Consider the following 24,399-nt stretch of genomic DNA (forward strand, 5'->3'; position numbering starts at 1 on the left):
GTATGGGTGACAGGTAGCTAATGGGGTGGACTGTGCTAGTTACCCTGTCTCAGCCCTAAACCCACTCCCATTTTCTGTGATGCTGTTGTTGGACCGCTGAAAACTACATTTCCCAGGCTTCCCTGGCAGCCGGTTTCCCCGTTAAGGTTGGCCTGCTAATAGGGGCCACCTGGGGGAGACCTGGAAGTGCAAAAAGGGAAGGGACTTTCTTGTGCCCTCCTGCACAGTCAGCAGGGGCAGATTTTTGGCTCCAGCACTACCATTTCTGCACCCACCTTCTTAGAAATTCCAGCATCAACTGCTTAGGATCCAACCTCCTGCCAACACACATCAAAGATCCAAGCACTGCAGGGGCACCTGGGTGGCTCAGTCTGTTAAGCGTTAGGCTTGATTTTGGCTTAGGTCATGATCGCAGGATCGTGAAATCGAGCCCCGAGTCATGCTCTGCACTGGGTGTGAACATGCTTAAGATTCTCTCTCCTTCTGCCCCTCCTCTGCTTGTGTGCTCTCCAATCCCCCCCCCCCCGAAAAAACACCTTTATTTCTTAAAAGTTCATTTATTTTTAAATATTTATATTTATTTTTGAGAGAGAAAGAGAGAGAGAACAAGCAGGGGAGTGGCAGAGGGAGAAGCAGACTCCCCACTGAGCAGGGAGCCCAACATGGGACTCGATCCCAGGAATTATGACCTGAGCTGAAGGCAGATGCCCAACCGACTGAGCCACTCACTCACCCTAAAACTTTATTTTTTTTAAAAGATTATTTATTTGAGAGAGAGCACGAGTGGGGTGGGCGAGAGGGAGAAGCAGACTCTGCTATGTAGGGAGCTTGACACATGGGCTCGATCCCAGACTCTGGGATCGTGACCCGAGCCAAAGGCAGATGCTTAACTGACTGAGCCACCCAGGTACCCCTCAAAAACAAACAACCCCACTTTAAAAATCCAAGCTTTGGTCTCATAGGGCTCCTCCCTCCAAGGTCCTAGCCAGCTTCCAAGATGACCTCGTGATCCCTTCTGGTACAGGTATGCTTGGCCTTGGGTAGCCTGCTCTTACACTGAATCTAGGTTGGCCTGTGTGACCACTGGAATATGGTGGAAGTAATGCTGTGACTTCTGAGACCAGGTCATAAAAGGCTCGGGAGCTTCTGCTTGGCTCTTTTGGGATGCTCACTCTAGAGGATGCAGCAGGGATGCTCAAAGAGCCTGGTGGAGAGGCCCTGACAGGGACTGAGGCCTCTGGTCAGCAGCCAGCCATGTGAGGGAGACACATACAAAAGTCCTTGGAAATGGACTCTCCAGCTGGTCATATCCTCAAAGGATTGCAGCCCAGACAGTATGTGACCAAAACCTCAGGAGGGACCCTGGACCAAAGTCACCCACCCTACCTCAGGAGAGACGCTGGACCAGAGTCACCCACCATACCTCAGGAGAGATCTGGACCAAAACCACTCACCCAAGCTGCTCCCAAATTGACAGACTTAAGCCATAAGCAACCACTATTTTTTCAAGCCACCAAATTTAAGGGGTGATTTGATATGCCAACACCAGATAGCTAAAGTCACCCTCACTTTCCCTAAATGCCCCTGCTGGGGGGCAGTAACTCCTTCCTGAAATTCCCCATCTCTGGGTTGTCCCAGCGTCACTTTTAACCCCTCTGCTGTCTTTCAGCTACTATGTCAACAACTCCCTTGCATTTAATGCCCTCTATTTGAAATAACCAGTGCGATTTGTTTTCTTGACTGGACCTTACGTTTTAGAAAGGAGAGGACATTATTATCACATGAGAGCAGTGCCTACCCTAGCACCTCCTCCTCCCCGCTCCCAAAGCTGCTCCCACCCGTATGGTCCCCACCTGCCCTCCACTCTCGTCTTCCCACCAGGCTTCTAGTCACAAAGGGCCACTCTCGTTCCGGGCTCCTTGCACCCCAGACATATATGGCAACCAGGAACCTGGTTGGGGAGTATGAAATTTATTTTATTGTTCTGTGTCTAGGTTTTCTTCCTTAGACATCATGATTCCTGGATGGAGGCGGACATGTCCCACGCTCCCTGACCCGCAGTCCCACGGGCCGTTTGGATTTTTTCCAGGCTCAAAGTGCACTGAGGAGGCTTCACAGTTTTAATACTTCCTAGATGCTCAACTGAGGCAAAGTGACAAAATGGCCCCCCCGCCCCCGCCCGCCAGAAAAATAAAGCCCCAAGCCCTCTGACAGCAGCTGCTGCAGCCGTATGAAAAAATAATACAAATTCTTCTCAAAAAATAGATTACACAGAAAGAACCCAGAGGACAGAGGGCCACGGGGAGGGGCGGCCTGGGGAGAAGCCCGGGAGGGGCACTGAGATGGACTTTGGGGATTGGGATGCTGGTAGACACCTGCCTCGTCCGCTCTGCCCAGCGTCCCTCTGTGGCTCCTCCCGGCTGATCCAGGGATCCGGCTCCCCTCTCCCCCAGCAGACCCTCCCTTCACCCTGAGGCTTGGTACCTGCTTCTCACTAAAGTGGCTTTGAGAAAGAAATGAAGAGAGACCCAAAGCAAGAGAGGCCTGCGGCTTAGCTACTGGGAACTCCCACCCTCCAGAGGCAGACCTCTCTGTTTGGGGGTTTGGGTAACTATCAATACCTGCTACTACAGAGATACCACCCCCCGGGGGGGGTGACACACCCCAGAATGCAGCCTCTCCCTCATTTGGTGCCCTCCTACGAACCCAGCCCTGACCGGTCCAGTCTGAGGCTGTCTACTGGCCTGGCCTCAGAGAAGCCACAGACGGGGAGCGTGCGCAGGATGGCTGGGGGCAGCGGGGTGGAGGATGGGGCAGGACTCACACGGGCCCTCCAGCTCATGCAAGGAGAAGCGAGAGGGGGTGGCCCCACCAAGACAGGTAAGGCAGGGTGAGGTGACGGCGTGTGTGCAGCCAGGCCAGCTCTGGGGCCAGGGGCAGAGATGGGGCAGGGGCCACGGCCCACAGGCTAAGAAAAGGCAAGTCAGGGCCCGGTGCTGGGGAGGAGTCTGGGTGCCTGCCGCTCAGCTGGGGGCTCCACGCCCGGGCCACGACCTGTAGAGGAGTGTGGTACAGGGTGGGTCCTCCAGAGGTGGGCACGGGGGCAGCCGGGTGGGCTGGGCTCAGTCGGGGACCTCGGGGTGAGCGGGCAGTCCGCTCTCGCCTCGCCGGTAGGTTTCCCAGAAGCTCCTGTCCAGTTCTTCCAGCTGCAGGCCCAGTGGCAGGTGGCTGACCAAGTGCATGCGGAGGGTCTCCAGCCACTGCTCCAGCTTCATGAAGGAGGGCCTGGGGTGACAGGCGGATGGGATGGTGGGTTCTGCTCCGCTGGAGACTGGCCCCACCCCTAGGGCTGCTGCAGGCGGAGCGCCGACTGCACTTACCTCTTCTCGGGGTCCAGATCACAGCAGCGCACAGTTATGGGGAAAAAGCTCGGCGGGCAGTTTGGAGGGCAGTAACGGTCCAGGAAGCCCCGCACATTGAGGCCAAAGTCCATGGTGCGGGGCAGGTAGTCGGGGTCCGCATTCACCCGCCCAATGATCTGTCCAGCACAAGGCCCAGAAGTGACCCAGGGTGGCGGGGGCTGGGGGTGGGTCTCAGGGGCTGGGCGCTACCCAGGCAGGTTTAAGAGCAGGTCACACTTGGTCTGGTATCGCCTGAGCACCACACCCCCTCCTGGGGGTACAGGTTGCTGTGGGCAGTCCCATTCCAAGGAGCTCCCCTCTCCACCCCTCGGGGCTGGGGCCCCTGCAGACTTCCAGCCTGCAGCCTGATGCCAACTGCCACCCATCCCTGGACCTACCTCGCACAGGACGATTCCAAAGGAAAACACATCCACCTTCTCATCGTAGCTGCGGCCTGGATGAAGAGATCAGCTGTCAGCAGGTGAGGCTGGATCAGGAGGCAGAGGCCACCGACCTCCATGGGACCGAGGCTTAGGCTCTGCCCACCACCCCCACCAGGTCTGAGCAAACCTTTGAGAGGCAAGGATGAGAGCGCTGGTGGTTCCAGGCCCAGCTTGGCCACTGACCAGCTGTTTGACTCTAGGCAAGTCATGGACCACATGGTGGCCCTGGAAAGCATCCGTGTCAAACCCCTGGGATGTGTGACAATTACTTTATTGGAAAAAAAGTTTTTGCAGATATCATTAAGGATCTCGAGATGAGATAATCCTGGATTATCTAGACGGGCTCTAAGCACCACTGCAAGTGTCCTAAGAGAGAGTGAGGAGGAAGAGACACAGGATTGGCGGTGGCCCCATGCCTGGGAATGCCAGGACAGCCACTAGGAGCTAGAAGCAGCAAGGAGTGGGTTCTCCCCTACAATTCCTGGAAGAAGCATGGCTCTCCTGGACTTCAGACTTCTGGATTCCAGAACTATGAGAGAATACGTTTCTATGGTTTTAAAGCACCCGGTTTGTGGCAATCTGTTGACAGCAGCCCCATGGACTGACACAGACTCCCTGAGCCTCAGGCTCTTCAGCTGTGAAATGGGGAGACTACAGGACGTTAAACACGACCAGGACAGCAACTCTCACGTAGCAGATTCCAACTGTTTTACAGGCTGTAGCTGATCCTCACAGCCTCCCTGAGAGGTAGGGAGTTAGCGCCATTTTGCAGGTTAAGTCATTGGGGTGAGAGGCGGGTGGCTATGTTAAAACTCGGGTTGGGGCTGGCGCCGAGATGCCCCTGGCTCCACCTGCCCTGACCCTGTGTGTGCTCAGCCCCTATCCAGGCAGGGGCCCTACAGTCCACGGTGTGGGCATCTGGGGGTCACCGTGTGATGGGCCTGATGAAAAAGAAACGGAGTGGGAGAGAGGATCCTGGGTGGGCCAGGCTGTCCACCACCTGCTCCCTGGGCCCTGTGAAGGCACTGCCTGGCATGAGACGTGACGGTGTGATTATGTTCAGGATCTGAACATGGGCAGAGGATGATACAACCACAGAGGTCCTAATGAGAGGGGGGCAGGCATGGAAGGAGACCTGATGATAGACACAGATGTCAGAGAGGGTGCCAGGGTCCTCGCCTTTGTTGGAGGAAGGGGCCTTGGGCCAAGGACTGTAGGCTACAAACGAAATGGGTTCTCCCTTTGAGCTTCCAGAAGGAACTTGGCCCAACCAACACCTGACTTCAGGCCAGTGAGACAGACGCTGTACTCCCCACTCCTACTAGAACTAGATGGTAATTTGTTTTTTTAAGCCAAGTGGGTGGTGATATGTTACAGCCGATGGGAGACGGACGAGTCTGGCCTGGTGTCCGCACCCAAGGAGGGTGCGGAGGGGAGGAGGTGGAAGCCAGGGATGGGGGTCCCTGCAGCCCTGCTGGCCCACTCACCATTGATCATCTCAGGCGCCATCCAGTATGGGTTGCCCACTACCGTGTATCGCTTCTTGCGATCTGACTTCTTGATGCTTCGAAGGCCTCCGGGCTGTGTCTTCTCTTCTACCATGAGCCGTGCCAGCCCAAAGTCAGCCACCACCACGTTCTTGTTCTGTGGAGACAAAAAAGCAGGGGCCACACTGAGACAGGCTCCTGGTGCCACCTGCCCACTCCACTCCTCATCAGATGCTCAGCGGATGCCCTCTGTTGTGGGGTGGAAACCGGGATAGGCCACCCTCTCCTCACCCCCGGCACACCACCCTGGCTCAGCCCTGCAGTGACACCCATCGCCAGCAGGAGCAGCCTGACAGGCTCCTCGGAGGAGGGAGGCAGGGGATCCAGCCTCGCCCACCTCTCTGTGCTCACAGCTCACTGCTTTCTGAAGCCTACGTGCCCCCACAGCCTCCTGGAAGTTCCCATCAACCCTGCCAACTCTACAGTGACCAACTCATTGCTTCCTGAATGTCATACTGCCTGGCCTTTGCACGTGCTTTTCCTATCACCTCAAACACTTCTTGTACTGAATTCATTTGGCAAACGCCTGCCTGGAGAACTTCTTCATCCAGGACTGGATCTCAACCTGCCTGTAGTGTGATGAATAGTCTCCTCCTCCAAATTCACGTCCGAGAATCTCGAAGTGACTGTATTTGGAGACAGGATTTTGCAGATGCTACCAGTTAAGATGAAGTTATACGAGATCAGGGTGGGTCCTAAATCCAGTGCCTGATGTCTTTATAAGAGGATGCACAGACACACGGAGTGAAGACTCAGGCAGAGGCTGGAATCATGTGGCTGCTGGCCAAGGAACGCCAAGGAGCGCTGGCGCCTCCAGAAGCTGAGAGAGAAGCACGGGACAGATTCTCCCTCTGAGCCTCTAAGAGCCAACCTTATCAACACCTTGGTTTGGGACTTTCTGTTTCCTAAACCCTCCGAATACACTTCAGTTGTTCCAAGCCATCCAGCCCATGGTTCTTTGTGATGGCAGCCCCCAAGAAACTAGTGCACCCCCTCTCCAGCTGGGCACCGTCAGCCACCCCCTCCCTTCGCTGCCTCCTGCAGACAGCCTATGGTCCCCTCCATCCCCACCCTTCAAACCCTGGGCTCCCTGCCCACCCCCCCTTAGTTCTCCACTTCAGTGTACCCCCCTCCAGGGCCTTTCAGAAGCCGGCCTTGACCATGCCAGCCCATGTGCTCAGGCCCTCCTCCAGGCCCGTGGTTGTTGTTGCCTGTTGCCTGTGGTGTAGGCCTGGCCACTCTGCCCTGGGCAGGTCTGGCAACACAGGGCACATGAGCCTAAGCCATTACAGATGACCCATCACTTTCTCCTTCATCCGTTCATCAGAGCCTCCTAACAACCTGGGGTGCTGACGGCTCAGAGGGCTGGAGCCACGATCAAAGCCTGCCTCCCGGCGCTGCTTCTGCTCGGGTCAGAGGAGGCCCGGAAGCGGCCAGCAAGATCTCTGTCCCGGAAAGGCCAGGGGTGCAGGGCGGGGCTCCCACGCTCTCTCCCTCTTGGTCCCAGGCTGCTCACCTCTCGGACCAGGCAGTTGTGTGAGTTCAGGTCCCGGTGGATAATGTTCATGGAGTGGAGGTAAGCCTGGGGGCAGGGAGCATGAGGTCAGGGGGCAGCTGTGCTGAGGCACCTCCCCACCCCACCCCAGGGCTTCCACTCCCCTCCTGCCCCAAGCTGGTGAGTGAGGCGTACTCTTCCCACCCCCACCTGATCCCCTCTGCTCTTTACCAGAGCTTCCCCATGGCTTCTAACTTCTTTGTAAAGTTTTAGGTTAGTGGGACAGAATCTTTTTATAAGTGGGGTCAGATCGCCCAGCCCACGGTCCCGAAGTCCACTCACCATCCCTGAAGCGATATCCTTGGCAAAGCTCACCCTCTGAGTCCACGGGTACTGGCTGTCCTGGGGGAGTGGGGAGAGAAGGGCCAACGGAGGCCGCGATGGCAGAATGGTTGGGGGGAGAGAGACGCCAAGGGAGCAAGTGTCCCAGAGAATCCAATGACCCCCCCCCCCCATTCTCTTTTGTACCTCCACCTGTCTGCAACTAAGGGGTGGGGGTGAAGAGCTCAAAGATATCATTTTCCGGGATGCCTGGGTGGCTCAGTCGTTGAGCGTCTGCCTTTGGCTCAGAGTCCCGGATCGGGCTCCCTGCAGGGAGCCTGCTTCTCCCTCTGCCTATGTCTCTGCCTCTCTCTCTCTCTCTCATGAATAAATAAATAAAATCTTTTAAAAAAGGTATCATTTTCCACTATGTGATTTCAGACACAAAGTGGGGGATGCTGCTGTGCAACTCCCGATCCAGCTCTTTGGAGGAAAAAAACCTCTATCTTCAACACAATCCCACTCTTTCAGATTTTTAGAAAATCTGAACCTACTTTTGTGTATCTCTGTAGGCAGAGATAGACGGGCCCAATGAGATCACCTGTAGGGAGGGCACCAGCGAGTAGGGCTCTGGCCTCAACTCATCTGGGAGACACCGGGTTCTCTCACCCCACCCACACAGAGACGTCCACTGGGCAGGTGGGGACAGCAGAGTGCTGCTACAGATCCAGAGCATGGTGAGGAAGCCCAGGTGGGTGTAGCCCGCCATTCCCAAACTGCACTCAACCACAGAATCCTTTCTGAGAAATTGCACCTGTTAGGAGCCTGCTGGGGCTGCAGCCTGGGGGTGGTGGTGAGGAATCTGGGGTGCACAAGGGGAACGCTGAGATGCGGCACCATCCGAGAGCACCAGAGTGCTACAAGCTCCTCCTCAAATACTTCCTCGGTTTGGATTTGCAATTTTTATCTGAACCCTTAAAGAGAGTTCAGAATTGTACAGAACACAGTAAATAGTAAGAAGGCCCACTTACTAATAAAAAGAGGTAATAAAGGTGCCTTTCCTGAGCTCTTGCGCCCTGTGGCAGGCAAGTCTGAGTCTGGCAGCTCTGGGCCAGGGCAGGGCCAGGCAGTAGGTCCCCAGGACGGCCACCCTGAAATAGTTTGTGTGTGTCTCCAACCTCTGCGAAGCGGGGACCCTCTCTGGACCTGAGCTTTAGCTGGGAGTTGATGGCTCCCTGTCGGGCTCAGAATCAGGGTTTGGAGAGCCTTGGAGACCAGAGGCAAACCCTACTGAGGGGCTGAGGAAGCCTGGAGGGCAGCTGCCTGTCCTGGGCCCCTGGTGCTAGAGGCGGGCATGGGAGGGGAGGGGAGAGGTGGGGGACTGGGTTGGCACTCACCATGCTCTTGATGATGTCCCGGAGAGTACCCCCCTTGATGTACTCTGTGATGAAGTTGAGCCTCTTGTCCTTGTAGAGCACTCCGATGAACTTGAGCACGTTAGGGTGCTCCAGGCATCTCATGACCTTTACCTGGTGGGGGTGCACACAGGCCAGGCCTGGGGCTGTGCCCAAGCCTCCTCGTCCCTGTGCCGCCCTGTGCCCTCCCCCTGGGGCACCAGGGGCCCAGCCACCTCACAGGTGGGAGTCCCTGCCCGCCCGTCAGACCACGGTGCCTGTCTGCTTGGGTTGTGCCCCCCACTCCAGCTCCCCCTCCCCCAGCCGGGGGACACCCTCCAGCGAGATACTTTCTCCCCTCCAGCATGTGGCTGGAGCGACCCATCCTCCCAGAAGCCTGGCTACCCCCTCAGCAGAGAGGTCTGGTGAGGAGGCGGCGCGGCAGTTCTGCTCACTGACCTCCTTGAGGAACGTCCTCTGGGTCTCTTCATCAAACCGGATCAGTTCCTTCATCACCATCACTTCGCCTGTCTCCCGGTGTGTCACCTGTGTGGGGACACCGAGGCACGGAGACTCGGTACTGACAGAGTTGCTCTTTGCCCGCCTGGTAGGCGGCCCCAGCCCCACCCCAGAACTGCCGGGGGACAAGGAGGCACATGGCTTGTAGGTCTCCACAGGCCTTTCAGGTGATGTCCCCTGCCCCCATGGGGCAGGACTTATCAGCTCCCTCATACGTGAGGAAATGGGGCCTCGGGAGGCTTCCTGACAGCACCCAAGGTCACCCAGCAGGAGGAGGGATGGCTGGGGCTCAGGTGACCACCTGACCCAGAGACCAGCCCTTTCCTCTGCTCTGCTGAGTGGTCTCCTGGAAACCCAAAGGCGGTTCCACCAGGGACTCCCCTGCCCTGGGAAGGGGACCAGGAACAGGGCCTGATGGGTGCCTTCTGTATAATACTGAGCCTTCCAGCCTGGACACAGCCAGGTAACATTAGAGCCAAGGAAGGGCTCAATGTTAGTGTAGGGAGTCTGTGAAGGGGGTACGCAGTGTAAGGGCCATGGAGGGTTGGCTTCAGGCTCAGGGCACGGCCCGGGGAAGGAGCCTTCTGGGCCATCCCGGGCTGCCTTCCCACCCACCTTCCAACCACATCCTCCACATAAAGTTCTGGGTCTCTCTCTAGTAGGTTCCCTCCCCCTAACCAGCTTAGGGAAGCCCAGGTGGGGAGAGTAGGGGCCAGGGAGTCTGGAAGCCCAGTGCTCCTTCCACTGTGGGTTTGGGTTCCTGGAAGCAGGCAGGACTGATGGGTCTCCCCTAGACTGTCCCCTCCCCCGCACCCCCACCCCGCTCCCACTTCCCCCCCCCCGACCCCTGCCCAGGCCTATCCTGTACCTTGATGGCTTGGCCGAAGCAGCCTTTGCCCAACACCTCCCCATGGATGAGATCCGATGGCCGGAAGATGCGGTGCGGCCGGCAGACCACACGGAGGGATTCAGAGCGACCCAGGTCCTTGCGCTGGGAGGCTGGGGAGCTTAGTGAGCCAGCACCCGGAGACCTGTCAATGCTGTAGCTCCTCCTGGGGAGACACACACAGTGCTCAGTGTCACAGGTGGCAGGTGGGCACCAGGCTTCAGCTCGGACCCCTTCCTCCTGCCTGCCACGCTCCCATCCACAGTTCATGTACAAGCAGCACCCCTACCCCAGTCCAGGAGAGGGTGGCACAGGGCAGCTCTCCTGGGAAGCCATAAGCCCCATCCTGATGCCAATGACCGTAGCCCCGTCCTAGGCCTGCTATCCTGCGGGTGCCCTCTGTAGGACCGTCTATCCTTGGTCTTCTCTGCCTGGTGACCCTAGGTCAGAAGCTTTATCTCCCAGGACTTGGGTGCCAGGCCCCAGGGTGTGGTCCTGTCCAGGATGCCTGTAACCCTGCTATGTAGGTGGCTCCACAGGACAGCTCGAGCTCCAGACAAATACACAGGAGGGGGAAATATAGGCCTTTGGCACCACTGTTTTTAAGACTAAAAGTGGTTTCTCCAGAGGGTATCCCTGCAAAATTCTTCACCAGGAGTCCTGAGCAGGCCTGTGGTTAAGTGGAGTGAGGACCAGGCTGGCTCTGGGTCTCTTCCATGTGCTCCCCCCACTTCAGAGGGTCTGGGGCCCCTGGTACCTCCTTCTGGACCCCTGCCATGGCCTGCGAGCCATCTCTGGCCTTGAGCACCCTTGTGCACAGGGGACCAGAGTGCTCTCTGAAGCACATCTCTTTGCCACAACAGCCTTTAGGGGACCCACCACTCCCCAAAGACATTCCATGCTCCCATGTCCTGAGCTACTTGCTGGCTGCTCCTTGGAGCCAGGGCGCTGGTCCATTCTAGAAGTGCCATATAAACCCCAGCGAGGGGAGCTCAGTCCCCTACTTTCTCCCGTCTCGTGACCCTTCCCCTTTCTTAGCCCTCTGCAACCTTCGCTGGCCTGCTTCTTTGCAGGGCTGACTCCCCCACCAGACTGAGACCTCCTTGAGGGCAGCGAGCAGGTCCCAAAGCCCTGAAACCCAATGCCAGTGAAAGTAAATACGACAAGGGGCTGACTTACAGGACAGGCTTCTGCCGGGAAGAGGTGCCCACCTCCCCACTGGGAGTGGGGATTGGGGAGCCCAGGGGGCTGAGCTCAGGCCCTGGCCCGTGACCCGGGGTGTCATGGGGGTCATGCTCAAGAGTTAGCTGGAGCAGGCGGCTGGTTTCCTGGATCAGCAGATCAATCTGGGGAGAGCAGGAGTGTGGACAGGTGAGTCCAAGGTGGTGGAGAGGGAGGGGGGGGAGGAGGGGAAAAGCACCACCTCTAATCCCCGCTTGCCAGGCTGGGACCCGTACCTCATCCAGGGGCACGTTCCGGATGGGTGTGCCATTGATTTCGAGGATCCGGTCTCCCACGTGGATGGAATTCTTCACATCTGGGCTCATGCAGCCTGGGTCCACTCTGTGGGGACAGAGTAGTGGTCAAACCCCCGCCTGCCTGTCCACTGGAGCCCTGACAGGAACCAAGGCCACGGGAATCAGATCGGGGTGAGGCAGCAAATAAATTCTATTTTGCATGATTGACAGACAACTGTATAGAGTCTGGAGTTCTGGATTGGTGAGGAGGAATTCTGTAATCGATTACTGATGTCTGCTGTGGGTGGCAAACCACAGGGAAAGAAGTACTTGCTACTCTACACAGGATGCTCAGGGGCTCCCCTTCAACAGAGTGCTGTGTCTGCCATGAAGATAGACAGCTTTCCAACTGTCTATGTTCCAGGCAGACAAACATCACAAGATGGGTCCTAAGAGGGTCTGGATCCACTGAATTCCTGGTTCCCAAACTTGCCCTGATAAGACCAAGGCTTCCACTCCTCCAGAGTGAGCAGGATGGGGCTTGCTGCCCACTCCCAGCCACATGACGACACCCACAATCTAACTCATGGAGTGGCCAATTTGTCAAATTCACTTGCTTCTTTTAACGTTTTGGTTACTGTGTTTTCATTTTGTCTTCATGAAAGCTTTTTAAGGAATGTTTACTTTGTCTTTGCACTGAGATGGGGAAGGGGTGAGAGGTGGAAGAGAAAAGAGACTGGGGACTTTTAAAAAAAGGTTCATGAGGGGCTGCCTGGGGAGGCTCAGGTCATGATCCCAGGTCCTGAGGTCTGAGTCCTACATTGGGCTCCCTGCTCAGCGGGAAACCTGCTTTTCCCTCTCCCTCTGCCCCCATCCCTGGCTTGTGCTCTCTGTGTCAAATAAATAAATATTAAAACAACAACAACAACAACAACAAACAAACCAGTAAATCTGGTTAGCAGTCTTTGGGCAGGCTGGGCTGCTTCTCCAAGGGGCACGGTCTATGCTGAAATTGCTGGGAAAGTAGATGCTGGCTGGTGAGAACCCTCATCCGGTGAGGGACGCAGGGAGAGGAGGTGCCATTGGCTTTTCCGTTTCTAAAAGTCTGCCTGGTTTTGAGACCAGCTGGTCTGGGAGTTCCCCATCTCCCTCACCAGTCTGTGTGCCTGCTGTGTATATGAGGCACCTGCTCCCTGGCTGATGCTCAAGTTGGGGGAGCAGAGGCAGGGTCAAGGCCAGATGCATCCTTCCCCAGCATCACTCCCCTCCTGACCAGAGGGCCCCACCACAGTGCCGGGACCTGACAGCCATGTGAGAAGTGTTCACTGGATCCACTGGAAGCTGGCACTTGACTCCCAGGCCCGCTCAGGAGGACATTTAAAACTACTTTACTCAAGGAGTGGATCAAGGCCTAAGAGAATTCTTAGAAGGCTCCAAGGTGCCCAACTCCCTCAGTGTATAGACAAAGACCCTAAAGCCCAGAAAGGACAAGGGGCTGCTCAGCATCACATAGCATGCTGGCGACAGGAGGTGGCTCCTTAATCTGCATTTCTTCTCACATTTAAAACCTTTTCTACATCCTTTAGAATCTTCATTAGCCATGACCTACTCATACTAAATGTTGGTTTTGTATGCCCTAACATGTTTTTATTTCTCTCCGTTTCTTGAAGGGTATTTTCATCAAGGATAGAATCCTAGGTTGATGGTGTTTTGCTCAGTGCATCAAATATATTATTCTGCTGCTTTCTAGCTTCCATGGTTTCTGTTGAGAAACCAGCTGCATGCCCCCCTGAAAGTAACTGATCTCTTTTCTATGGCCACTTTTTTTTTTTTTTTTTGAGAGAGAGAGGAAAAAAGAGAGAGCGAGAGAGCGCCTAAGCATGTTCCAGGCAGACAAGTGGGAAAGTGGAAAGTGGCAGAGGGAGAGGGAGAAGCAGGCTCCCCGCTGAGCAGGCAGCCTGCCGTGGGGCTCCATCCCAGGACCCTGGGATCATGACCTGAGCTGAAGGCAGATGCTCAACCAGCTGGGCCACCCAGGTGTCCCAGAGCTGGGTTCTCTATCTGCGCCCAAAGGCTCACCCAGCCCTAGTGTCAGCCGCCCACCCAGAGCACCCATGGCCACAGCCAGACAGGCTGCCACCTTGGCCAGCCACTCACCCCTGGACGCGGACGGTGTGGGAGTGCTCTGTGCTGCAGCCTGGCGGGCAGTGGGCGGGGTCAATGGAGACTGACAGGCCACGTTTGCCATGAGGTGAGGCGGGGATGGATACTAGGGTAACTGTGTGGGGCAGGCGGGAGCCGGGGGAGTCGGGCAGGACCTGCTCGATGGCGGGGGTCACCACAGTCTGGTAGTAGCAGTGCCCGCTGCAAGGGCCGCGGGTGGCAGGGACCCAAAGAGGGGGAAGAAAAGAGTGTCAGGGTAGTTGCCAGCATCACTACTCCCCCCATCTCCCGGCCCCAGGCTCCTCTCTCCCCGCCACTTCCCCTTACAGCACTCCCTCCCCCCCCAACACCCCCCCCCCAGCACTCCCATCCCCCCAACTCCCCCCCCCCCCCCACAAAACCCACCCCTTCCATGGCAGGAGGATCCCAGCTGCCTGATGGTCCTGGAGCAGCAACTGAGTGTGCCCTGCCCAGGCCTTGCCCCTCGCCAAAGCTCAGTCATTCTGGGCTTGTCCACTCCCATCATGCTATAAACTGGCCAGGACAAGGCCAGTGACTAAATCCAGTTCAGGAGGAAGTCATTAAAAGCCCATTTGGGACTGTGCCATGCCGCCTGGGAATCCAGCTTTATCAGCACTGTATAATAAAGAATTTGCCTGGTCTTTGTTCTGGGAAAGTAGCTCTAAATCCTTGGAATCCGAGTGTCCCTCAGACCATACATGAGCTTGTGTGAACCGAGGACTCAGGATGGGGGCTGGCTGTGGGCAAGGCCAACTATGTGACTGGGGGGGTGCCTGTGACCCAGTCTGACCTTGGAGGCAGTGGGGGTGGGGCCAAGAGTGGCTAGAAAATAAGTTCAATCGTGCACCCAATGAATCAATCAATGATGCCTATATGATGAAACCCCAATAAAAACTCTGGTGATGCCAGGATGGCTGGGGGTGTCACATGCCCCGATTGTGTGGGGGAAAATGTGTGGAAGCTCTGCACTTGGGATCCTCCCAGACTTGACCACTCTCAGTGTCACTACAGTTGGCTGGCCCTCGTACGAAGGGATATGTAGGCTTTATAAAACCCCCATAATCCTAAGTATAGGGCTTTCCTGAGTTCTTGGAGTCGTTTAGTGAATTATCAAACTTGAGGTGTTGTGGGAACCCCCGAACTTGGGGTGGCTGTCCGACGTGAGGGCAGTCCTGTTGGGGACTTGGCCTAAGTTTGCAGGGTCTGTGCCAGAACCGCACCTCAGTGACATGGAAGAGCAGGCATCTGACGCATTCTCACTGTGACTCCTGGGTCATTTCTCAGTGACCACTTCACTGTCCTTCTATTAACAACTGCCCCACCCAGGAAGGGGAAGGACCCTGGTGTGGAAGGTCTGGAATGAGGTGGGACCCCAGGCTTGGAGGGGACCAGGGGTGCTCACCAGTACAGCTTGGAGTGCTCCACCAGCGTGTAGGTGTCTCCGTCACCAATGAAAGTTCCGCACGTGAGGCAGATGAAGCACTCGGGGTGGTATTTCAGCTCCCCAGCCACCTGGCAGGAGGGTGGCAGGGATGATCCTTCAGCCCCCACAGCTCCTCCCCATGGCCTTCTCTTAGAAGGGCAGCCCCAAACCAACTCTGGGGGCCTGGCTGGCCAGCTCTAGAAGGCTGGTTCTACGCATAGACAGACCAACAGGCTCAGAAGGCAGGGGGAGTCAGAGCCAGAAAAAAGGAACAGAAGAGAACCAGAGGAGGGAAACCCATGAGGACGCATGAGTGCCAGCAGCGGCTGTGGGGTGTGAGTGGGGTGGGGCGCTCACCATGACCAGCCCCTTGGTGATGTGCTCCGAGCACCCGTGGCAGGCCTCTCCATAGCGGGCCCAGTAGTCCCTCTTGCAGAAGAGCTGTCCATCCTTCTCGTAGTATTGGTGTGAGAGGGAGGCACTGCATTCACAACACCTGGGTGGGAAAGGCCCAGGGACTCAATCTGGCCCGGCCCCCTTCCCCACAGCTGGGGCGGGGGGGCTCTGGAAGAATCAGAAAAAGGTTTGCTCCCCCCCCCCCTCCACCCCTTGGGCAGAAGAAGCCTTTACTGGGGCCTAGGATTTAGCTGCAGTCTACAGGGGCCTCTACAGGGGCCTCGCTGCAGTCTACAGGGTCCTCTGGAAGAATCAGAAAATGTTTGCCCCCCACCCCACCCCTTGGGCAGAAGGAGCCTTTGCTGGGGCCCAGGGTTTAGCAGGTGGAGTCAGGGCTGGCTTCCACCTCCCTCAGACCCTCAGCTGGAAGCCTTTGTGCAGTGCACAGCCTGTACAACCACCCACCACAGTTCTGCACCCAGAGCACCAGATCATCTGGCCAATTCCATCAGTCCCAGGGTGAGAGATGCTCTTCATATCTTGTCATACAAGGAAGATGGGCAGAGAAGGGAAATGACCTATTCTTGCTCACAAGTCTGGTGTAGGGTGGAGATGGGAACCTGGGCACCCAGGACTCAGGTGGGGCTGGTGCCGATGGCAGTGATCCTGCAGAGCTATGAAGAGACCTACCAAATGCTGGTCCCTACTTAACCCACACAGGCCGCCCTGAGGCAGATGAACTCCGGAGGCTCCAATGTGCCCAAGGTCATGTGATGGGCATCACAGAGTACAGCAAAACTACTCCCTGTTCCACTATGATATACGGCAGGAATCTGGCTCAGCAGACATCAACCAGGATCAGTGAAGACGGATCTCCTTGTTTCCTAGACCTCATCCAGCCCTTGGGGGCCACAGCCCCAACAAGGGGGCTTGGCCAGCTTTGCTAACTCCAGCTCAATCAGGGCCCCAGTGCCTGCACGTTCCCTCAGAAGAGCCGTCACACCATACACAGAACACTCAGATGTGCAGTGAACAAGGCCAGGACCCCCTGCCCCATCAGGAGGGGCTACAATAGAGGCCTGGCTGGGGGGAAATGATGGACCCGCTCCCACAGGCCAGGAGCTAGACCTACATGCTTGGCTTCCTTCCACCCACGAGTGAGTTGGATGGGGACCAGGAGCTCAGCTAAGTCAGATGAGCAAATGCAGAAATGCATGATGGCCAGAGAGCTGGCAGGGCTTTGAAGAGCCTGACTGAGGGTCCTGGGTGCATAGGTTCATCTGAGCTACGGTTGTGAGCAGAGGATGTGCTCAGCTCTGCTGTTATTTGAGCACAAGGTCATGTGGGGACAGACCAGGGTACCAGGCTCAGAGCTCACGCCCAGTAGGGAAATGATCCAACAGAGAGGAGAGTAGGAAAGACTGAGGCCTGAGTAAGACTGCCTGGGACCCAGGCAGCCAGGGAACCCTCAACCTCTGCAGCCAGCACATGGTCTCACACTAACTGTACTCACTGATGCTCTTTAGGAACTGGGGATAGGGACACCTGGGTGGCTCAGCAGTTGAGCATCTGCCTTTGGCCTAGGGCATGATCCTGGAGTCCCAGGACGGAGTCCCACATCAGGCTCCCTGCATGCAGCCTGCTTCTCCCCTCTGCCTGTGTCTCTGCCTTTGTCTCTCTCATGAATAAATAAAATCTTAAAAAAAAAAAAAAAAAAAAAAAGGAACTGGGGATGAAGGGGAAGGAAAGGATGGCAGCCAGGAGTGTTGGCGGGACACTGTCCCTTTAAGAGGATCCAGACAGTTCCCCATTGTCTGGGAGCCTGAGGGGAGGGGCCGCTGGGAGCTGGGGGGAGAAGGCACCGAATGCCAGGGTTCAGAAGCACGAGGTGGGGTGCATCGTGGAAGGGGGGGTCTGATAAGCTCCCCTGAGGAGAGGTGGGAGTGGGGGAGGGAGGGCCTCGGGGACCACGGTGGGACGCAGGAGCAGGCAGCGGAAGCAACACTGGCCTGGAGCCATGACGTCATGCACAGCCCTTCCTCGCCCGCCCCCCACCCTGCCCCGCCAGGGCGCCCTTAGGGGGCGTGCACCTCACTGCTCCTTGTGTGCGGCGGGCCAGGATGTGGGGGAGCCCTAAACGGCCGCCCGGGAAGGTGCTCAGCAGAGGAGCCGGCTCCGCATAGAGGCGGCCGCGGTGCCGTGACCTTGCGGAGGCTCCTCCGCCGCCTGCGCGCCCCGGGCCACCAGTGAGTGATTCACTCTGCCCTTCCACCGACTAGACAGACGCTCATCGGGTCACAGTGATGTCCCCGCAGAAGTCTCCCCTGGCTCCTGGGCTGCAGGAAGTGGCCCCGCCTGGCTCTGGGTGGGTGGGCTGGTGGGGGCTCCAGAGCAGCTGCCTTCCTCGGGGAGAGAATGCTCGACTCCAGCCTGCAAACTCCTATCCCTGCACTCCCGCACAAACATTCCTCACCGCAGCAGCCCTGGAGAACCCCGCGCTGACTCACCCCAGGGCTGGGTAAGCGTAGTCTGCTCCCTGGTCACCACTTCCTTGAAGCCTACTCAGTCACCTGGCGGGGGTGCTCCCACAGACCGTCTGCAACACGCCCCGCGCAGTCGGCACCGCCAGCCTTTTGTTGGCTGCACCAGTCTCTGCCACCAACCCTCAGGCTCTCTGAGGTCCCATGCCAGGCATCCGCAAATGCTAGACCCCAGGGAGAATGTAAGTGTTCCCGCTAAACCTGGAACAGGTCCCACCCCTAGCATCCCAGGATGGCCCCAGGGCACTCCCACTTGGCCTGCCTCTCACACTGGGGATCTAGCCCAGGCCCACAGAGCAGCTTGGTTCTGGCACTCAGGGCTTCGGTGTACCTGTGTGTGTGGAAGGTACTCAGGAGCCCTGGCGCTGTCCATCCCTTCACCCCAAGCTCATATCCAGTCTCAGGCCAGGGGAGGAAGGTGAGGCAGGCAGGCCTGACTCTTAGCGGTGCCCCACGCATGCTGCTGCCCCCCAGCAGGAGCACCAGGCACTGAGGGTGCTGGGAGATGGCCCAGGGCCAGACCAAGGAACCGCTGGAGGACGGTCTTTGCCCCAATCTGGGCACCCGTCCTGTCCTGGAGAGCAGGCAACCACAGAGCCAGGCTTCGGCAGCAGAGGAGGATCCTGGGGAGGGCAGGGAGATGCTGCACTGGAGGGCAGTGACAAGCTCTGCAGTGACCGGTCCGTGCTCCCAGGGATGCCCTGTGTGCTCCCAGGGATGCCCTCGCCCAGGGCCACATCCCTGGATACCAGGAGTGAAGAAAGAGCAACTGGAAGACCAGAGGGTCAAAAGTCTTAGCAGCAGTCAGCCTGCTGCTTCCCCCAATGGTGACCAAGGAGTTTCAGTTCTCCTGCCCAGCAGTCCAGTCCCAGGTAGGTCTGCCTCCCATCCAGTCTCCTCCAGCCCCCTGGGGAGCCCTCACACCAGGGGTCCTGCCTGAGATCTGGGACAGGTGGGGAGGGAAGGGCTCTGCACTCACTTGGCTCCTCTGAGGAAGCGGCTTCTCCTCAGGGCCAGCATCTTTTGCAGCATGGGGCAGCGCAGGAGTTCAATCAGCCAGACCAGCCAGTGGCTTCCCCATCCTGCTCCAGGCCCTCAGGATTGGAGGCTGCAGAGGGTGGGGCTAGCGTGGCCACAGAGCAGGGGAGAAGGCTGCAGCCATGGGTGAGGAGGACTTGGTGTAGGGCCACAACAGGAAGCAGTTGGGGGGCCTCCTCCCTGGGCGCACTCTGGGGCGGGCAGGGAAGCAGGAAGGTGGTGGCCTGCACTCTCCCCCAGCCCTCAGCCCTGCACACCTGAGAAAGCGCCCTCCAGGCCCCTGGGCCTCTGATTGGACAAAGGCACCAGAGGCTGGGGACTCTCTGGGGACAGAACAAGCTCCGAAGCAGCTGCTTCTTCCGGTGCCGCTCCCACAGGAACAGAGGTTGACTTCCAGGACAGTCTGTCGTCCTGGCCTGAGAGGTCCCCCAGAGGGGGGGGTGGCTGCTTCCCAGGGCCCAGGCTCTGAGCCCTGTGCCAGCCTCACGCTCACCCCTCCTCGCCCGGGGCCAGCCCACCTGGCCTCTGGGGAGATATCACCAGAGCTACAGTGGCCCTCGGGTTTGTGCGCTGTTGGCTTAAGGGAAGGAACCTCCCACACACAGCAGCTGGAACAGAGCAAAGCTTGGACCACTGGGCCTGGCTGGCCATGACCGGGGAGGATAGCTAGAATGGGGGAAGGATCCCTGCAGTGATGGTGACCCCCAGTGCTGGTGCCAGAGGCACGCCCTTGTGCTTTTACAAGGCTCTTACTGCAAGGACTTTGGGGCCCAGGGGCTGGTGCCAGCCCCGTGTCACATCACGGCACTTGAGAGGCTCCTAGGGACAAAGAAAGTAAAGAGTCCAGAGCCTGGTGGCCATGGGGGTTGGGCAGGCAGGGACTCCTCTGACTTGGGGGTAAGGGCACTGTTGGCCTTGCTCACATTTAGGGGCTCCTGGGAGAACCACACACCACTGGGTCAGGAGCACTTGTGGAAGCTAGAATGTGGATCCCTGGAAGCCCTCTCTCATTGAGGGAGCCTTCCCTGAACCCCCATCACACTCAGGATGGCGGCACATCCTCCTCCCTACTGCCCTGACCTGGGGCCCTCCTCCTCTCTGGGCTGTGGGCTGCGGGGCAGGGACCCCTCCAAAGCTAGGTTAGTACATCCTGCCTACCCCCTGCTTCCCTGCTGTGGCTTCTGTGGCTGCATTCCTGGCCCTCCCCCATGTCTCCCCAGATTTTACCTCCCTCTGCATCCTCAGCACAGGGGTCCCCAAAGTTCTTCCCAATTCCTCTCAGGGCCCCATCCTGAATCCCGCCCACCATCTCAGCACACTGCCCCAGTGTCCCCAAGTGAGCTGCCTCTCCCACCTCCCCATGTCTGAGGGGTCTCAGACCACCTCACCAGCTCTGGGCCTGGGCACAGCCACCTGGGATGGCTCGCTGCACTGCAAGGCAACGTGGTTGGGCACAGCTCATCATCAACCCGATCCCCAACTCCAAGAGAGCCGAAGGACGACCATCCTCCCCAGCACCCAGGGCAAAAGCCCAGACGGCTGCAAGATGCTGCTCGGCTGCAGATGCTGCTCAAGCTATCCTGCACCCCTCACCTCTTCACCTCTGCGAGGACTTGGAGCAAGGCCAACACAGGCTCCAGCCCTAGCTCTAGCCTGTGCAAACGGCACAACTAGTGGTACCTCACAGGGTTATGGAGAGGACTTAATGAAATACAGTTGGCCCTTGAACAATGCAGGAGTTAGGGGCACCAACCTCCGCACAATCCCAAATCCACGTGTAACTTTCAGTTCCCCAAACTTAACTTCTCATGGCCTCCTGTTGACTGGAAACCTTCCCCGTAACGTGAACAGTCAACTAACACACAGTGTACATGATACTTCATACCCACTGTATTCTTATGGTAAACTAAGCTACAGAAAACGTTATTAAGAAAATCGTAAAGGAGAGAAAAGACGTTTACAGTATTGTGCTGTAGAAAACCTGCAGTAGACTGGTGCAGTTCAAACCTGTGTTATTCAGGGTCAAGGGTAATGTTCAGAGCGCCCAGTAAACAGTGGCTAATGTGACTACTAGCCAGTATTGTCCCCTCTTCTCCATTTGTAGTCACTGTCCTAGGTCAGGCCTTATGAGCTCAGATCCCTGACTACTGTGACAATCCCTTCCCTGCCAAGTCACCACCATCTGCCCACTGGGATGGTGTTTTTCAATAGCACTTCCACCCACGTTCCTCCCCTGCTTGCTGCGAACCCTCAGCTGACTCCCTGCTGCCCTTGGAAGGTCCTTATCTTGGCCTTAGCGCCTTTTCACAAATTAATCCCAACCTTGCCTCCTCTGTTTGCTCTTTTCCAACCAAATGAGCTACTCCCATTTCTGTCTCTGTGTGGATGGTTTTCTCTGCCTACCCAGAGCCCTCTTCCTCCCTGAAGGCCTTGGAAACTCCTGATTGGGAGCCCGGGGGGGCCCGGCGCCTGTCTCTCTTCTGTCCTCACCAACCAGGGTGGGCGCTGTGTGCTCACTTCACTTGCTGGCTATGTGACTCTGGTCAAGAGCATTAACCTCCTTGTCCCCATGAATGGCGACAACGCGATATCAAACCAGACAGAGTCCTAGGAGGGTGCCTGGCCCTTACTAAATTGCAGAAAATGTTGGACATTGTTCTGAAAGACAAAAAAAAACCAACCTGTCAGAGATTCCCACTGCCTAAAGTAAACCCCTTTAGCTGGCAGTCAATGCCTTCCCACCTCAACTCTGCTGTTTGCTGACTGGCCCCAGCCTGGTCACCACCCCTTAGCACCTGCCAGGCCCACTGCCTGCAATTTCTTCCCACCACACTTTTCCATGTGGAAAAATCTCACGTCTCTGAGACCCCGGTTCTGGTTATTGCTAATTTGAAGGCTGTGCCCTGCACCTGCCTCTCAGGATGGTCCTGCTGGGTTGCTGGGCCACCTTTGGGTCCTATGTGCATGACCACACCCCTGACCCCACTCTCTTATGCTTGGAGTTGGTTTCTGGAAGAAGGGGCTGGTCTGACTGGGCTGTGCATGTTCACAACCAGCCTGGGGCCTGGGCTGTATCCCCCTTCCTTCTCTGGAGCATGAGGACCCAGAAGGCAGAGGCACATGGCCTTCCAGTGCCTCCCCCTGCCTAGGAGCTGGTAAACTCAGTGATACTGGTGCAAATGCAGGTCTCTCCCTTCCTCTCCTCAGAGCTCTAGAATGACAAAACCAAAGGCCTTTGGGGACCTTCTTATCCAAATGCATCATTTTAGAGATGGGGAAACGGGGGCCAAGGACTTGCTGGAAGTCACAAGCAGAGATGGCAGAAGGAAGAGCCAGGTCTCCCAGACTGCTGACCCAGCCTCTTGTCTCTGGCAGGCCTTGCTTGGGGGCACCCCGACCCCGGCCAGCCTGCCCTACCTGAAGCAGTCTGCGTGCCAGTCAGCATTCAGGGCCTGGAGGTACTGGCCATCATAGATCCTCTGGCCGCAGCTCGCACACATGGGCAACTCACTTCCTGCAAGGAAGACAGGGAGTCAGGAATCATTCTTCGGAGGCGCCGTCTGTTGCAGGCCCAGCCTGCCCTGCCTACCCCATGTAGACCTGTACATCCTCGTGCATATACAGGCAGCACCCAGGCACTGCGCCTAGCAAAAGAAGAAAGCACACAGGTCTGAGAGCCTTGCTGAGATCTTGCCTAAGGCACTAGCCTCTGTGGGCCTTGGTTTCCCTGTCTGTAAACGGAAGAGGAGGATCAGAAGATGTCCACTCTCCAACAACAGCATTCTTCTGCTTCAACTCCTGTCTGGCAAGGTCAATAGGGAGAAAGAAAGTGGCAGAACTTAGAGATAAGGCAGCAGGTGACACTCTTGTCACAGCCCCTTTCTTCCCCTGCCTGTCCAGGAAGAGGAGCTTTGAAAGGGCAAGGACTGGACAGGGCTGGGCTGGTGTATCTAGGGCTGAAGACCCCAAAGGAGCAGAAAGGCAGGAAGCCCAGAGGTGCTGGCCTCATCTCAATCTTGGCTCTGCCTTGGCCTAGGAGGGCCTGGGGATGCAGAGCTGGGCACTTCCAGACACCTGCTCTGGGGATGCCTGGCACCTCCTCAAGCCAGCCACTAGGCATGCTTAGTCATTCTAGGGGCCTGGTATCCTCAGAGCTGGGTGGGCCCTGGAGGATCCCTCAAACCTGCTCCTTCCCATTGTATAGATGGGGAGACTGAGTCCTGGAGAGGGTAAGGCTTGCCTGGTCACACAGTTAGGCTCCCAGGTCACAGCCTGGCCCTTCACGAGGACGCAAGGACCTAAGGTAGGGGTGATAGTGAGATGGGCACTTGCCCCAAGCAGGCCTTCAGGGGCCTGGGGGAGGAGGGCTGGCAGGAGCCCTAGGAAAGAGCAGGCCTGGAGGGGCTGGCGGAAACCGGACCTGCACTGGACCAGGTGAGCCTCTGTGACGGCTGCCAGGGAACCTAGGGAAGGCCACCCCATGGAGGGAGTCCTGGGGGTCTTCATACCCTTAACTGTCCTGCAACCCAATCCTTAGGCCCCAGTTAGGGGAAAGGAGGGTAAGAGGGGACTAAGCTGAGAGTCGGCCTCCCAGCCAAGACTGATGGCAGGCACTAGGTTTGGTGCAGGGAGAGCGGGTAGGGGCCCCAGGATACTGCCGACGGTTCCCTGGAGGAGGCTTCTCTCTGCTCTGCCCATCAGGGCCTCCAACCATCAGTACCGAGGGGCAACCACCCAGCCCCCCGATTGTAAAGTGGGTAAACTGAGGCCTGGCACGTAGCACCTGACTCAAGGTCACGGAGCTGGGCAGAGAGCTCGGAACCAGGGCTGCGGCTTCCCCAGCACCTCTTTCTTCCCGGCCGGCTTAGAGACAGGATAAGGGGGCCCCAGTGCGAGCCCCGGGTGGGCCGAGCACGCGGAGGGGGGCCGGGGCCGGCCGGGGCGGGCGGGGACGAAAGGGAGGAGGGGCCACGGCCCGGGAGGGGGAAACCGAGGGGGAGCGCGTCAGGGAGGGGCCTGCGGGCTCGGGAAGGGCGAGCTCATCCCCAAGGAGGCAGGGGCGCGGCCTCGCGGCAGACCCGGCCCCTCCCGTGCCCCCGCCCGCCCGGCCCGCGCCCCGCGCACCTTCTTCTCCCATACGTTCTTCCCTCCAGGTGCAACAAAGTAGCGTCAACCTCATGCACTCGGCGGGGGGCGGGGCCGGCGGGCTGGGGCTGGGGCTGGGGCTGGGGCTGGGGCTGGGGCTGGGGGCGGCCCGGGCCCCGCGAGCTCGCCCGCCGCCGCCGCCGCCGCCGCCGCCGCCGCCGCCGCCGCCGCTGGCCCGGGAGGCGGAGGGCGCGGGCCGGGCCGGGGTGC

General features: G+C 57.9%; 1 protein-coding gene across 3 annotated transcripts; it reads right to left on the reverse strand.

Moving 5' to 3' along the window:
• Positions 1-1,955: 1,955 nt before the first annotated feature.
• LIMK1 (LIM domain kinase 1) lies at positions 1,956-24,322 on the reverse strand. Of its 3 annotated transcripts, XM_072752861.1 has the most exons (17): positions 24,169-24,229; positions 22,462-22,558; positions 18,986-19,158; positions 15,428-15,566; positions 15,050-15,159; positions 13,621-13,827; positions 11,464-11,569; positions 11,186-11,352; positions 9,989-10,172; positions 9,061-9,147; positions 8,605-8,736; positions 7,229-7,288; positions 6,908-6,973; positions 5,332-5,488; positions 3,800-3,855; positions 3,381-3,538; positions 1,956-3,285 (listed from the first exon to the last, which is right to left on the reverse strand). In XM_072752861.1, the coding sequence occupies exons 3-17, from the start codon at positions 19,036-19,038 to the stop codon at positions 3,123-3,125; spliced, it is 1,845 nt and encodes a 614-aa protein (XP_072608962.1). In that variant the 5' UTR covers positions 19,039-19,158; positions 22,462-22,558; positions 24,169-24,229; the 3' UTR covers positions 1,956-3,122. The 3 variants fall into 3 exon arrangements, with proteins under 3 accessions (XP_072608962.1, XP_072608961.1, XP_072608963.1); XM_072752860.1 differs by lacking the exon at positions 18,986-19,158 and having other exon boundaries at positions 24,169-24,322; XM_072752862.1 differs by lacking the exon at positions 24,169-24,229 and having other exon boundaries at positions 18,986-19,235; positions 22,462-22,555.
• Positions 24,323-24,399: the final 77 nt, after the last annotated feature.

The sequence above is a fragment of the Vulpes vulpes genome, chromosome 3 (genome assembly GCF_048418805.1).
Source record: "Vulpes vulpes isolate BD-2025 chromosome 3, VulVul3, whole genome shotgun sequence".
NCBI lineage: Eukaryota > Metazoa > Chordata > Mammalia > Carnivora > Canidae > Vulpes > Vulpes vulpes.

Excerpts from the sequence above, each read along its gene's own strand:
- LIMK1 (XM_072752860.1), bottom strand. The coding sequence starts at position 24,223 with ATGAGGTTGACGCTACTTTGTTGCACCTGGAGGGAAGAACGTATGGGA. Across the intron at positions 11,353-11,463 it reads GGAACGTGCCCCTGGATGAG|ATTGATCTGCTGATCCAGGA; the intron begins GTACGGGTCCCA and ends TGCTCTCCCCAG. Across the intron at positions 5,489-6,907 it reads ACAACTGCCTGGTCCGAGAG|AACAAGAACGTGGTGGTGGC; the intron begins GTGAGCAGCCTG and ends TTGTCTCCACAG.